The 14,154-nt window shown below is 40.9% G+C and overlaps 2 protein-coding genes across 2 annotated transcripts in view; one reads left to right on the top strand and one right to left on the bottom strand.

The window, feature by feature from the left end:
- TIMP3 (TIMP metallopeptidase inhibitor 3) overlaps positions 1-14,028 on the top strand; it is a 37,600-nt gene extending 23,572 nt beyond the window's left edge. Inside the window, exons 2-5 of the mRNA XM_053978626.1 lie at positions 2,061-2,143; positions 8,121-8,232; positions 8,918-9,039; positions 9,671-14,028. Coding sequence (XP_053834601.1) covers positions 2,061-2,143; positions 8,121-8,232; positions 8,918-9,039; positions 9,671-9,868 — 515 coding nt within the window. The 3' untranslated portion in view covers positions 9,869-14,028. The remainder of the gene's footprint in view (positions 1-2,060; positions 2,144-8,120; positions 8,233-8,917; positions 9,040-9,670) is intronic.
- SYN3 (synapsin III) overlaps positions 1-14,154 on the bottom strand; it is a 192,169-nt gene that overhangs the window by 108,753 nt on the left and 69,262 nt on the right. The window lies entirely within an intron of this gene.

Genomic DNA, 14,154 nt, shown 5'->3' with positions numbered 1-14,154 from the left:
TACATGAAGAAAATGGGTTTTTTACATATTTTGTCAGCAACTGAGAATGTGCTTGTGATCTTATATGCTAACTGTGTTCTGGTTTGGAAACCCTAGCATTTTGTAATACTGCCTTTTAGTATATTTCTTATAATTGTCAATAAGATATAAGATTTTTTTGTTCATGTTAGATGTGTTGGGCAAACACCAGTTTTTTCAATTTCAGTGTATCAGCAGATAAGATTTTTGACACTCTCTGCTGTAGACTCCAGTGTTAGTGAGCTGTCCTGGAATTCACAAAGCCTTAAGGAATTGTGTTCTTTCTCACTGACCCTTGGACAGTTTGGTTTCTGTAGCTTTGCTGGTGGTTGTGGTGGCTGGGGGCAGCAAGTGGAGGAAGCTAGTTCTTCAAAGCTATTTGCAGTCCTCAAGCACATGGTTCAATATAGCTACTTAAGTTTGAAGATGAGAGTAAATTGAAGTCAGAACAACTTGTTAAATAGAAGAATCAATAAAATTGCTCTTACTGCTATTGAAAAATAGAAGTTTAAAAAAAAATGAAGTTTTACACTCAATGAATGAAGGTTCTGTTGGTTCTTTGAATCAAAGCCAGGACCGTCTTACCTAGTTTAAAATTTCTTTGACAAGTCTGGCTGAAGCACAGGATATAAATCAGAGCAGAGTGGATTTGTCTTCATTTCACACCACCCTTGTGGAACAAGGTCCAGGAACCGGTGTGTAAAACCAGACCTATCTGTTCCTTTAAATCTGTTCTTCTGATTATTCCAGAAGCTGGAATAAGCTTTTTGCCTCCTTAGTTGGACCTAGGTAGTGAAAAAAACCTTAGTCTTCTCTTTTTCCAATTCCTTCCGGTGGGCTTCTACAGATTTGAAACCTAAATAAGCTAAGATGCAATAAGATGCTTGTTTAATGTCCTTTATATTCAGCAAAATGTATCCCTGAACTTTGTTGCTGCTGTTAGGTAATGCTGTAATGCAAATAAATAACTCACTGTGTTTTCCTGCTTCCACCTCTTTAGCTCCTTTCTATGCCTCCCTGATTTTTTTGTTTGTTTGTTTTTTGTTTTCTGTGATAGATTAAAATGGATAATGCCTGCCTTGTCCCTGAGCTTTGCTCCTCTGCTGAGATGAGCAGGTGGTTGCAGAACTTTTTCAAAAAGGATCAGTAGAACAGTTTTTAACATTTTCTTTTGTGTGTGTATGGAATGCCCCAAAAATAGATGAGCAAGAGAACCCTTCATTAAGCATTGACTGTAAACTTCCCGCTAGATAAAAAAAAAAAAATCCTTACCTATGAGACCTCAAAATCCTTATCTGTGGTGGGTTGGGCTCAGTTGACATTGCTGTCGTGCACTGGTAGTACCTGTGCCACAGAGCACACACTGCCCCTTGCTGTCCACAAGGAAATGCAGTGCAGTTTACACAAGATCTTTAGTTTGTCTTCCAGGTGACTTCTGGCTAGCCTGGCAGCTTTCACTGGGCACTTGATGGCTGCTGAATAATCTGGTTTGCACAGTAGCTGTTTGTTCAAGGGAGCATTTGTTAGTTTTGTGGCACCTCAGAGGTGGCAGTTGTAGTGAAATCCCAGATATGGGATATTCTAGTGCCCTGTACTGAGTTACGTTTATTGGGAAACAGAAACTGCATTGGGCACACAAAGGACAATGTAAAAGTACTCTCCTATTGAACATCATCCTCTAGGCTGAGAATTAAGGCATTACAAACTTTGCTTGGTGCAAAGATTTTAATCTGTCTTGGTCCCAGCTACAGTCTGCTCTGCAGATTTCAGTAAGACTTAACCACAAATAATGCTTGTTCTTCTTCTTCATACAGAATTGTATTTCCTCTAAATAAACACCTGCTTTGCCATCCCATTTTACATGCCTTCACTGTGGGTGAGACTTAGAATAAATTGAGAGGAAGGTTGACCTGGACTTTTGTTTATTTTACAGGATAACTTATGTAAACAGTTTTGTGGGGTTTTTTTTTAGTGGAGGGTATAGCAAAAATGTTGTGTAAAGTTGTCTATAATTTGCTGTATTTTTCCCTCCCTTATGACAGTGATCCGAGCTAAAGTGGTGGGGAAGAAGCTCATGAAAGATGGACCCTTTGGAACGATGCGATACACGGTCAAGCAGATGAAGGTATGTTTGCAGACATATCCCACAGGCTAGTAGATATGGTAAGGAATCTAATTAACACATAATAACAAACACTTTGCATACCTAACAGCACCTCCACTTTTTGTACTGGCCATACAGAATGGAAGGAAACCACCAATTGGTAGAAACTTGCCTGAAGAGGGGAAAGGAGCAGGAAGAGATCATTCCTGACATACAGTGCTGAATACCTGAATTCTTCCATTATTTTAAGATTTCTGGTAGTAAAAGATGCCAGATGGTCTTCTCTAGGTACTGAAGACGTGTTTTGTGTTCAACATGCACAGTGTTAGACTGGAAATGCCAGCTTTTCTGTGCAGCACATTCATTAAATCCAAGAAGGAAATTATGGTGGGGGTCTGCCAGCCTTGGGAGAGTGCTCGTTTCTCTTCTTTCCTTGCTTTCTTTGTGACCACCAGTTAGGATTACAGCATTTTTTCTATGTACAAAACAAATGAAAATCATATAGTGAAGTCTTTATATAAAAACTAATCGGAGCATTGTAGCTTTTAAATATTGTCAGCTTAGAAGAGCTGTGAAGTATTGATTCAGAGATGAAAAGAGGTACAACTACACCAGTTGTTTGATTTCTTTAGTTTCTTTCTTCAGAGCTCTAACTCTTTGCTGCACAAACTGCACTCAACCTGCTGCTTTGGACTTGTTTTTTTTTTTCTTAAACTGCCCCCTTGTTATGTAATGCTAAAAATCAGCCCTAGATTGTTTTTCTTGGCAATGCCATACCAGTCTTATGACTGGTTTATGTCTTGAGGAAAAAAAAAAAAGAAAGGGAATGGAAAAGCTTGGCAGAGACTGCAGAAATCTGAAACATATTAGACAAAGTAAAGGTTCAGAAAAAACCAGTCACTTGCCTTGTAACAGTAACTCTCTTTATAAGGCAGTTTATAGCTAAGCACGAGAGCCGGGAGGAGGAGAGGCAAAGCCTGTTTCATAAACTGTCGCAAAACCATGCATGTAGCCAAATCTGGTCCTGGCATGGCTCTTCCACAAGAGTGGAATGCCTGCACTTTGTATAGGAGGGCATGAGATGCTGTGCTTGTTGACTTCCTTAACCTTAAAAATTTCTCTGCAAGATTCCAAAGGAAATATATATTTGTAAACAAAAAAAAAAAAAAAAAAAAAAAACAACCAAACCAAAAACAACTGGTTGTGTTGGCAATAATGAGACAACACTGCCACTTTTTTTTTTTTTTTTTTTTTTTATGGCTGTTGTTTGCCTCAACAAGCTTGCAGCACTTTGTGCCTTTCTTCTCCAGTTTTGTCACTCTCCAGGTCAGCAAGTGTACCCTGCTTCATAAAACTATTCAGTGTCCACATACTGCAGTGGCTTCATCAGCTTCTCTTTCTGATTTCATCCTGGTCTGTCCAGTACCACTACTTTTCCTCCTTCTCAGTGCCAAGAGTGGTGCTTCCTGTCTAACATACAACCATGAACAGTGACCTAGAATAATGTTAGTCCCTTGATATGAACTACTACCCTTAACCACTCAGAACACTGCCCCTCTTCTGACGAAGACACCTGAGCCTGTCCTGGCTGTTTTCATTGAGTTATTCTGCAGCACAGGGCCTTTCTGCAGAAGCATTTTCACAGTGTTTTGTGGGAAGTTATGTGTCCAACAAAAGCAAGAGGGATTTTAAAGAGGAAATCATGTGTTGGTCAAACTGCCCTTATGTCTGCTGCTTAGATAGTGGGCTGGTGGGATGTTGCACTGGACATTCAACTGTGACCTTTGGCAGGAAGGAACCTGAAGCAAAGTGCTCAGTAGGACTGGAATGTCCGGAGGACAAAGTTCTTCATAAACAAACAAACCAACTGTCTTCTTTGGAAACCCTGCTGTCTTTCTGCTGAGCTTAAAGACTTCAATCTAAAGAGAGATTTAGATCCATACAGTGGGGGAGTTCAGAGTGACACAGCAGATTTCTCCCTTGTTTGCTCCAATGAAAGCTAACTGTCTTCCTGCTGAAAAGAGAACTAAGGAGCCCTATGGCTCTGAATAGCTGCATGGGAACAGCTCTGAAGATAGAACTAACATGTCAGTCTGCATAAACCCTTCTGCACCTGCAGGTGAAAAATAAACAAGCCATTTAGTCTATCAGTGTGTGCTGAATTTCAGTGGAAAGCACTGAAAGCCTTAAAGGGCAACAAACCATCTCCATAGTCCTTTCACGGCTCCTTGGAGTTTGCGGGTTAGAGTCTTGATCTCACTAACATTCCTGAACTTGTTGCTGCATTTCACAACTAAACTAGCTTGGGGCCTGGACTGGAGCACAAGGTCAGCCCACAGGCACAGAACTGTGCCAGGCTTTCTAGAGTTCAGGTTTGTTGTCTGAAGAGGCCTTGTGCTTTTCCAATCAACATCTGCCTCTCCCCAGTGCTTTCTCAAATAATATAAGAATACTTTGCGATCATATGTCAAAAATCTGCACAGGACTGATCTAACCCCTACATGTTCTGTGATCTTGCAGTGCATTCTGAGAATGGCCCAAGCCTATTTTAGGAAACTGCAAAGGAAACAAGGAGATAAGATATTTCTTCTCCATGAGCACAAACAGTCGTGGTTGACCATGGCAGCACCCTGCACAGGCTGCCAGAAGCAAGGAGACTTTCCTTGGTTTGTTGCTTATCTGTAAAATGAGTCTGTGGGGGGAAATGTGATAGTCCCAAGAGGAAAGAAGTGGGGTAGGATTAATTTAGTTTAATTTTAGACAGACTAAAATGAGGTGTTGAGTCTTTCCTGCTCTCTTGATTGTCAATGGGTAGAGAGAGGAACCACCAAAGTGTAATCCAGCCCATAAGTTGTAGGTAGCTATTTTAGGATGGGCTGAGTTGCTCTGGAGGTGTCTGTTCTTGGCATTTGACTAGAGAGGATGCCTAATTCCTGTGAATTGCCTATATTTTAGGTAGTTGAAGGTTAGGCAAGGTGTGACTCCCAGCTCTTGGTATCTAGTGCAACCTCACATGGGAGGAATAGAAGGAGGAATATCATGAACAGTTTTACAGGGTGAAGTCATTTAAGCAGCAGGAACCACCACAGGATTTGCCTGTGCGTTTGTGAGGCAGTATGGGGGCTGCTAAGTGGAATGCTGACACAGATGGAAACAGAGCAGCACTAGTAGACATCACCATGTCATGCTTGCTAATACTTTATTCTCTGTTATTATGCTTCCAAAAATGCACATTTGTGGGGACAGGAGAACTCTGAAGGTAGCAGTTAGGAGAGAGGGTAGCTTTATGGGTGGGTTTCTTCTGACTGGTCTAACAACGCTTCCAAGACATTTTGTATATCCAAAAATAATTGTTTTATTTAACAGTGGGCATCTGTAGAAGATTCCCCCTTGCCAAACTTTCTTTTTCTTTCCCTGAGAACCGAGGTCCTACTGGTGAATTTTGTTCAGTCATCAGAGGGTGTGGGAGGCCCTGTCTACCCCAGTATGGGTTCAGTTGGTGTGGCAGTGACTCCCATTGATGTGGATCACTGAGGGCGAAATGGAAGTGCCTTTTGATAGGCTGAGCATGCTTTCTTTAGTGGCCCTGACAGTGGTGGCCCTGATGGTAATGTGAACAGGAAGTTAGGTCCAGGAGCTGGAAAACAAGCCCCAGTTCAGCATCACTGGCTACTTCCTAGGCAGTCACATTGGGCTTGATGGCTTAGAAATGCAAAAAGTGATGACTAACAGTCCTGTAGGAAGGACCTGAACAGCTTCCCAGGGGAATGATTCAGGTAGCTCATAGCCCTGTGGGCAAGAGGAAGAAAGGGCTCCAAGTGTGCCTGCCCGTGTGCAGACTTTGTAACACAGATACTTAATTAGCCCAACATGACTGGGAGCTCAGCACTGTGAGTGACAGATCCCTTGCACTGCCATGCACAGTGTGCAGCTCTCTGCAGTGTTGATGATACACTGCCTGGAGGAACTGGGCAGCCCCAGCTGTTATCTTAGCTAGTTTTATCTGCTTAGATACCGTTATCTGAGCTGCTTGGTGTGACACCCACTAGAAAGGGGTCTGGACACGTGACCTTTATTCTATGTGCCTTTCCTCAGAGTACCCTTGGGAAGCATGAAACAAAAGTGTGCTGAGGGCTAAGTAACTCATCCAAGGACAGACAGGATGCTTGTGCCAGAATCTAGATCTCCAGCTCTGTTGACTGGATTGGAAAATCTGAGTAGGTCATCTGATACCAAGAAAATTGCAGGGATAAAGCAGAGATTAGGTAAAGTTCACTTCTTCCATCTCCATTGAAAGAGACTTTGGCCACTTATAGATACAATGTCATATTTCAAGCATAATCTATGAGTTTTTGTTGGTACAGTAGGATTAATTAAAAAGTACTTTGCTTGCATATTAGCTGGGTATAGAAGAAAGGCTGGAAAATGCAAACTCTTTAGTGTGTCTTTTACTGTACCCAGCAGTGCTGTTCCTGAGTTGTGACACTGCTCCAAGATCATACTGATTAGGGGAATCTAAGGAGAAAAAAACTTACCTGGCTGACATTCCATAGATGCTCCAAAGATAATTTGACCTCTCAGCATAGCAGAATTAGCAGTAATTTTTTATGGTTTTATATTAAGTATTTGGGCCTAGAATAAAGTCTGTTAAATTAACAGATGTTCTTTCAGAAAGAAAAAAAGATTTGTTGTTTTTAAAGGAGGTGGGGGAATGGTGAAATACCCTGGGGTAATAGAAGACTTAAAGGAAAAGAATACATCCTGGAGAAGAATACTACAGTTTAGGTGACACAGCAGCAAAGATCTACAGACTGGGATTGTTTGGGATTTTTTGATCCTCTTTTGCCTAAATAATTAATATTTACTACTAAACTGAATGTGCTGTCTATCAGTAAAGAGGAGAGAGAAAAGAATAGGCTGGGAAATGCCAGGAAACTGATTCTCTCTGACTTGTGTTATTTCTTCTTTAACTTCTAAATATTGGCCATTTGTGGAGTTGGCAGGGAAAAAAGAGTGACTGAATGCTTTGAAAAGACAAAAAAGAAAATTTAAAGATTAAATTCTCAGGAAAATAATCCTCTGTTTCAAAAATAGGATATGTTTAATGGGTCCAATGTACACATGTAGTTGTTGTTTCATTGCTATGCAAAGACTTCACTATGCTGCTAACAGGTGGGCATGAGTTTCTCTAAATTGCAGCAGTAAGGCCAGGTCAGATGGGGACATGTGCTAATTTCTGACTGAATCTAACTGCTAGTGTATCTGTGGGCTCATGTTTCGAATAAACTGAGCTGGAAGAAAGATTATGAAGAAGGAGGAGGAGTGCAGAGGAATTATGTAGACATGATATTTTCTTTATGGCGCCCATCAGTACGGGGCTAATTTTAGAAGATGGTGTAGAATTCAATGTCTGCATTCATTGAGTTAGAGAAATAGTAAGTCCTTGCTGAGGTCAGCAGGAGTTGTGTGTGCTACGCATTTGAGAAGGAGGTGTCTGGCTTGATGACTTAGATCAAGCACCAAAGGTTTGAAACTCTTACAGCAGCAACACTGGAAAATAGGGTAATTGTTTAAAAGAAAAATCCCTTAGTTTGGAAGAAACTGTTTAAATCACATAGAGGAGAAAGATTCCAAGCTTGAACTAATTTTATTTCTCCCTAATTTTGACCTTTATAAGGGAGAAAAAAATGCTCAGGATGTTGGCAGAGCCTGTATCACTGGCACTTTGTTCAGTCAGTGCCACTGGAACTAATAGGAATGGGAAAAACTGGTCGCTGTGCTGAATTGCAATGGCTTATTAGCAAGTGGTTTTTCTGCTTTACCAGCACATCTGGTAGGGAGACTTCCATGAGTCCACCCAGTGTCATTATTCCTTCACTCTTGTAAAAACCAGAAAATTTATTGCTTACCACCACAAACTAGGAATGTAGATTGTAAAGAACCTTAATTAAAACTTGTCCTCTTAAGATGACTTAAAGCATTTTTATTCTTTCTGTAGATGTACAGGGGCTTCCAGATAATGCCACATGTTCAGTACATCTACACAGAAGCCTCTGAGAGTCTTTGTGGAGTCAAGCTGGAGGTCAACAAGTACCAATATCTGATTACAGGTAAAGGACTTTGTACTTCTCCATAAGCAAAACCTCTTCTGTTTTATACACACACCTGCTAAGGACATGGGCAGCAGTGTAGACAGCTCTGTACACAATTTCTTAAGTGTTAAGATGGCCAACAGTATTCTGTTGTTCAGCACTCTACTCTGAGTGACTGAGAGTCACTTCACTCTCTAGATGTCCCTCTCTTTCCTGAAGTGTATCTTATACCCGGGCATGCTGTGACAAGTATGTTGTATGACAGCTCATGGCTCTCAATTTATACCTGAGCTGGCAGGTCTGTCACAGGGAACTGGATGTTACTGGGCTGTGTCAGAAAAGGAAAGTCGTTTTTGGAATGAGCTGGAGAATGAGATGGGGTGATGCAGAGGGATGGACATGTGGCAGTTGCCAAGTCTTGTTTCTAGGGAAGGTGTCAGTTCATTTGTTCTGTTGTTAAGAGGAGCTGGAGAACATTACTAGCCTGTGTGTTGCTGGTGGTGCTCTCAGCTGGCACAACACTCCTGACTTTCAGAAGTGCTGTTATCTTGCTGGCCAGAGATTCCTGAACCAGTTAATAAAAGAAAGCATTTGCTGAGCAGTGGCTGAAGCCAAACATATTGAGAGCATTAGCGATGTCAGGAAACGAGAGAAGTGCTTGAGTTGAGAAGTGCTAACTTGTGACCGTGTGTCTGTTTTCAAGGCCGGGTGTACGAGGGGAAGGTTTACACTGGCCTGTGCAACTGGTATGAGAAATGGGACCGGCTGACTCTGTCCCAGCGCAAAGGACTGAACCACCGTTATCACCTGGGCTGTAGCTGCAAGGTAAGTGTGTCTCTAAGGTAGCATTCAGACATTCAAGTCCAAGAACTCTGTTTCTCCTGGCTTGGTAATACTCAGTGATGCTGGAGAACAGCCAGGAAGAGAAATAAGGACAACAATTTTTACAAAGAAGTAAAGCTCATTTTTAGTGTTGAGACCAGAGAAGAGACAATCAAATAAAAATGCAGAGTCTATGCCTTTAATGCCCTGTCAGAGTTAATTGGGGTTGGGGAAGACTTTCAGAATCTATGCAGAATCATTTGCAGGTGAATGAAATCAGGTACCAAAGGCTTGGCAAGATATGTCCAGCTTTTTTCCTGTGTAAACATTTTGAGTACTTAAAACCCCACAGCCTGGCACTGGAACTAAGACTTTTGCACATGGCATCAGGCCTGCAAAAATACACACATAAGCTCAAGTTTTCTGCACCTGAAAAGCCCTTTTGACAACGGAATTAGCTGTGTGTGTGAAGCTAAGCACATGCTTACGTGCTTACAGAACTGAGGCTGAATTTTGGATTAGTAAGTGAGGTTTGAGGCTGTGGAATTTTGAATCACTTGTTTCTGCTAAAAAGACATTTTATATAATGTTGTTTTTACATGTAGCCTTACCTGATTTCTCTTTCCAATTGCAGATTAGGCCCTGCTACTATTTGCCCTGCTTTGCCACCTCCAAGAATGAGTGCATTTGGACAGACATGCTCTCCAACTTTGGCCACTCGGGATATCAAGCAAAGCACTACGCCTGCATCCAGAGGGTGGAAGGCTACTGCAGCTGGTATAGAGGATGGGCACCTCCAGACAAAACGATAATCAATGCCACAGATCCCTGAGCAGCTCTCCCTTTCCTTATCTCCCCTCTCCCTTATTTGTGGCTGATCTTCCTTTGGACACTAACTCTTACCAGATCGTGATGATGACAATGAAATTAGTGCCTATTTTCATGCAAATTCTAGCACTTCGAACACTTAAAAAAGAAAAGGAAAAAAAAAAGGAAAGGAAAGAAAAAAGTCTGCGCTACCTTACTGAATTTGTAAACACCTTTTCCATTTTTTGATACCACTCATTTTGATCAGACAACATTTGGGAGCTTACTTTTGCACACCAGAGGGAAAAATGGGAGGGAAAATAAAGGAAAAAAAAAAAAAAAAGATGGAGCTCTTGCTCTCTTACATGTATCGTTAGCTGTAGCAATATAATCTCTATTTTTTTAGGAAAACAAAAATCTAAAAACTATGCCAGTTAGGCACTGTATTCTTCTATGTGCTGGCTTCCCATCACCCCTCCTCATGCACTAAGTGCTGAAAATACATAGAAAAGGCTATTTTAAGGGAAACGGATTTCATTAATCAGATTAATCAGGCAAACGAAGAAAAATGAAAAGAAACCCAGCCTAAACTATGGACAAAATGACATCCATAAGAAATCCTCCCCTCTAGGAGAGATTGGCAATGTGATTGACTCCAGCAGTGGGAGACTTTACCTGGTGTGTCTGACCACATCATCTGGTAAAAGCATTGTTGACTGACTGTCCTTGCTAATTCAGTCACAGTGTGAATGCAACAGCACATTTAAAGTTCTGGCTTTCCCCGGAACAAAAGAGAGTATTTTGTATTCTTGTTGTTGTTGTTTCAAAAACAAAAGCCCCATCCCCTATTTTCAGGGAGGTAAATGTAAGTACAGCAGAGCATAAGAAGGGTTGTCCCATCCTGTTTTGAGCAGCATTGGCCCCTGAAATTTTTGCAGCTTAGCTTCAACAGCAAAACCAGCTTGTGAACACCTTAAACCAAGCAGATGCAAAAATAACAACTGCAAATCAATCATGTGCAAGAGGGAAAGGGGAGACTTGCTAGAACTCATATTATTAAAAAAAAAAAAAAAAAAAAAGTATTGCCAGAATAATGTTTTGCTGAACTAAGATGTATATACACATAACGACATAAGCTATTTTTGACAGGATGTGGAATTTTTTTAGTGTTATAAACAAAAGAATAGTTTGATTGTGTTTTAAAGACAGAAATATTGACATTCCGAGTTGGTGAGTCGCTTTTAAGATATTGAAGCTCCAGTGTATCTGCAGTAGTGGCTACAGTCATTGTTTCCTCTGTAACTCCTTGCACCACAGTTCCTCCCCTGCAGCTACAATAGCTGCATTTGTTTATATGGTGAAAGGAAGTGTGTGTGTGGGCTAGCAAGGAAAAGTGGTCTCCTAATAAGTGTTGTCTGGGATCATAAAATTTTCAGCTGCCCGGAGGATTCCTTCTGTGTCAAGTGCTGTGTTTCCCTCTAGGCACTGTTAAGCATAGCCCTGTGCATGTGCTCATACCATGTCCTGCAGTCATGTGGGAGGAGAAGCCTTACTGTCTTGTGCTTTGCTGTTGACTGGAGAAGTTTTTTTCATTCTATTTTGTTTTTATTATTAAGAAAACTATAATATAATTTTTCTTATCAAATAAAAGTATTTTAAGTTTTAATGATGGTGAAGAAGGGGTGCTGACAAAATGGGTGACTTAAGTTTTGGATGGGGAGGGCTTGGGCAGGGAGAAGATTGTGCTTAACTTCATTTTTGTATTATTATGATTATTTATCTTAAGTTTCCATATATCTTCCGTTCATTCCACTTAGAAAGCAGAGCTGCCACCAGCAGGAAAAAGTTGTTACAGTGACTCCAGCTTGGGGCAATACAGCATTTTACTGTCAGTGACCGCAATTACTGGAGAGTTGTTTAGAACCACTTTGCCAAATGGAAAAGAATGAGTGTCTGAGATGGGCCCTGATGTGTTTTTAAGTTCCTTGTGTGCTACCAGAGCTCTGCCAGATGTACACCCTCTGAAACGCCCCATTTGCTGGATGACTTGTTACAGCAAAAAGCTTAATTTTTAGCATGAACTTTAAAGGGCATTTTCACAGAGTTGCTGTAAGAGGTGCCTAGGTCTGCTGCATATATTTTTTTTCCCAGCAGCTCTGAGTGGCAAGGCAGCACAAAACACATTGAAAGTCTGTTGGATTTTCCTGTGATTTAGATTTAGAACACTTCTCAGAAGTCCTCTTCCCTGTGACTACTCCTAAATTATGGGTTGGAGATGAGAGGGAGAGTAGGGTGCTTCATGACACCCATCACAGGATCAGGTGGCGGTTCAGAAAGTTGTTCCTTTTGGCAAAATATGGATTTGGGCTTTGGGCCCAGTGGAACAATCTCTGTTTGAGTTTTGCATGGCTGACAAAATCTGTGAGGGTCACTGAGGGCAGAATGGAGCCACCCTCAGTGTTTGCATTGTTGGCATTGCAGGATGTGACCCTCCTCAAGCTCAAGGTGACTTGGCAAAGCTAGTGTCTCTTTGAGCTGCAGCCACTTCTCACAGCTTTGAAAGGCTAAACAAAAATGCCCCTCGATGCAGTAAAATGTTGATTTGAATTTTCATTAAACTGCAGCTCTGCGTATTTTACCTGTCACTGATTCATTTAGCTAGCTGAGACATCACAGTATTGCACTCAAATTATTGTGAAAATATTTGCATTCTAATACTATGAGGACTTGTGTCCCTACGTAGGATATGATGTAGCTATGTACTTTGTAAACAACAAAACAGCAGATGCATTACCAGAAAGTGAAGCATATTCCCACTTTGTTTTGCAGACAGTAAAATGTTTCTGAGATGCAGACAGCTAGACTGGCAGGGGCAGAGGTTTGGTTGCAAATCTTTGTCCTTGCTGTGTAAAGAAACAGATGTTAAGGCTTTTCAAAATGTGAAGCCGAAAGGAGGGGGAAGAATCCAGTGAAAATACATTTCTTTTGGGAAGCTTCTTTATTTTGTTTCTGTGGATGCTATCAGGGACATGCATTTCTTGGGCTTGTGTTTGCAATAAGGACCTGCCTGAAGGCACTCCTGAAGTGGAAGCCATTACATGGATTGAACAGGCTCTAAATAGATTCAAAGACTTCTTCCTGCTTTCTGTAAGCTCTCCTTTCTTCTGCCTTGCTAAGTCACTTCTGCCTGCCAATGGAGACATCCAGGATTACACACACACTCCCTGCCGCTATGCTTTAGACACACAAACATTATTAAAAATACTTTTTAAAGTGCATAGCTAATTTCTAGACCAAAGCTGTTCAGTTTTGTATGCATATTTTTCCTTTACTTGCTGTAGAATGTTTTCCCCTGTAAAATGACAAAAATAGATATTGAAGGTTTGGGAAAGGTTAGGTTCTCTTTGCCTTTTCCAAAATGGAGAGGGTAGAGAGTAGGAGATCTGTGCATGGAGTTCCTTAAATAAAATCTTCCTGTGGGAGGCTTCTACCTCCCCTGTATGGGAAAAAAAAAGTCATTTTAAGTCTAAATTTCCCATGTTTTGAGGAGTTATGTGGCCCTTAAGGTAGGACAATTCTAAAACATAAATCTATCATTGTAGCCCATTCATACTTGTCAGAGTGAAATGCTACCTCACAGTGATGGGAAACATACTGTTGTGTTTTAAAGTAAAGACTGTTGGAAATAAAGGCCTCCATGAGAACAAGTTCCCATCCTTGCAGATGTCTCTGAAAATACTGCTCTCTTATAATGTCCTTTGTAGCTTAGAAGGACAGAACAGAATTTAGGGAACTGCAAAAGGTTTTGGCTTTTTTTAGAGTAAGTGACTTCTGGGGCTACCAATCTTGAGAAAAAAAAACATTAAATCCCACTAACCATTTGCTGCTGTTTTGCTTGTACTGGCTTCTCCTTCTCTCTGACACTCCCTTCATAGAGCCACTCTGCTGTTCCTGATAGTCACGGAAACTTGGGGAGAGAACCAAACCCATGTGAAAAATCTTGTCCAGAAGGAATGTATTTGTTGCTAAATTTTCTAGCACTGTTTACAGTTTTCCTCCATGTTATTTATAAATTTTATATTCAGTGAATGTATATTGTCTTTTAAGGTAATGTTGCATAATGTTCACTTTTTATAGTGTCCTTTTATTCTAAACAGTAAAGTGGTTTTATTTCTATCACAGACATTCTGTCTCTGCTTCACTTATATTAGTTTTGGTCAACTTCAAATGTACACAAATGGATTTGCAACTGGATTTATTAATATCCTTCCCCTTTCTGATAACCTTTTATTGGTCCCAAAGCCGATATTC

Source organism: Vidua macroura, chromosome 5 (genome assembly GCF_024509145.1).
Source record: "Vidua macroura isolate BioBank_ID:100142 chromosome 5, ASM2450914v1, whole genome shotgun sequence".
NCBI lineage: Eukaryota > Metazoa > Chordata > Aves > Passeriformes > Viduidae > Vidua > Vidua macroura.
Note: the sequence above shows the minus strand (reverse complement) of the source record. Positions and strands in the feature narration are given on the sequence as shown.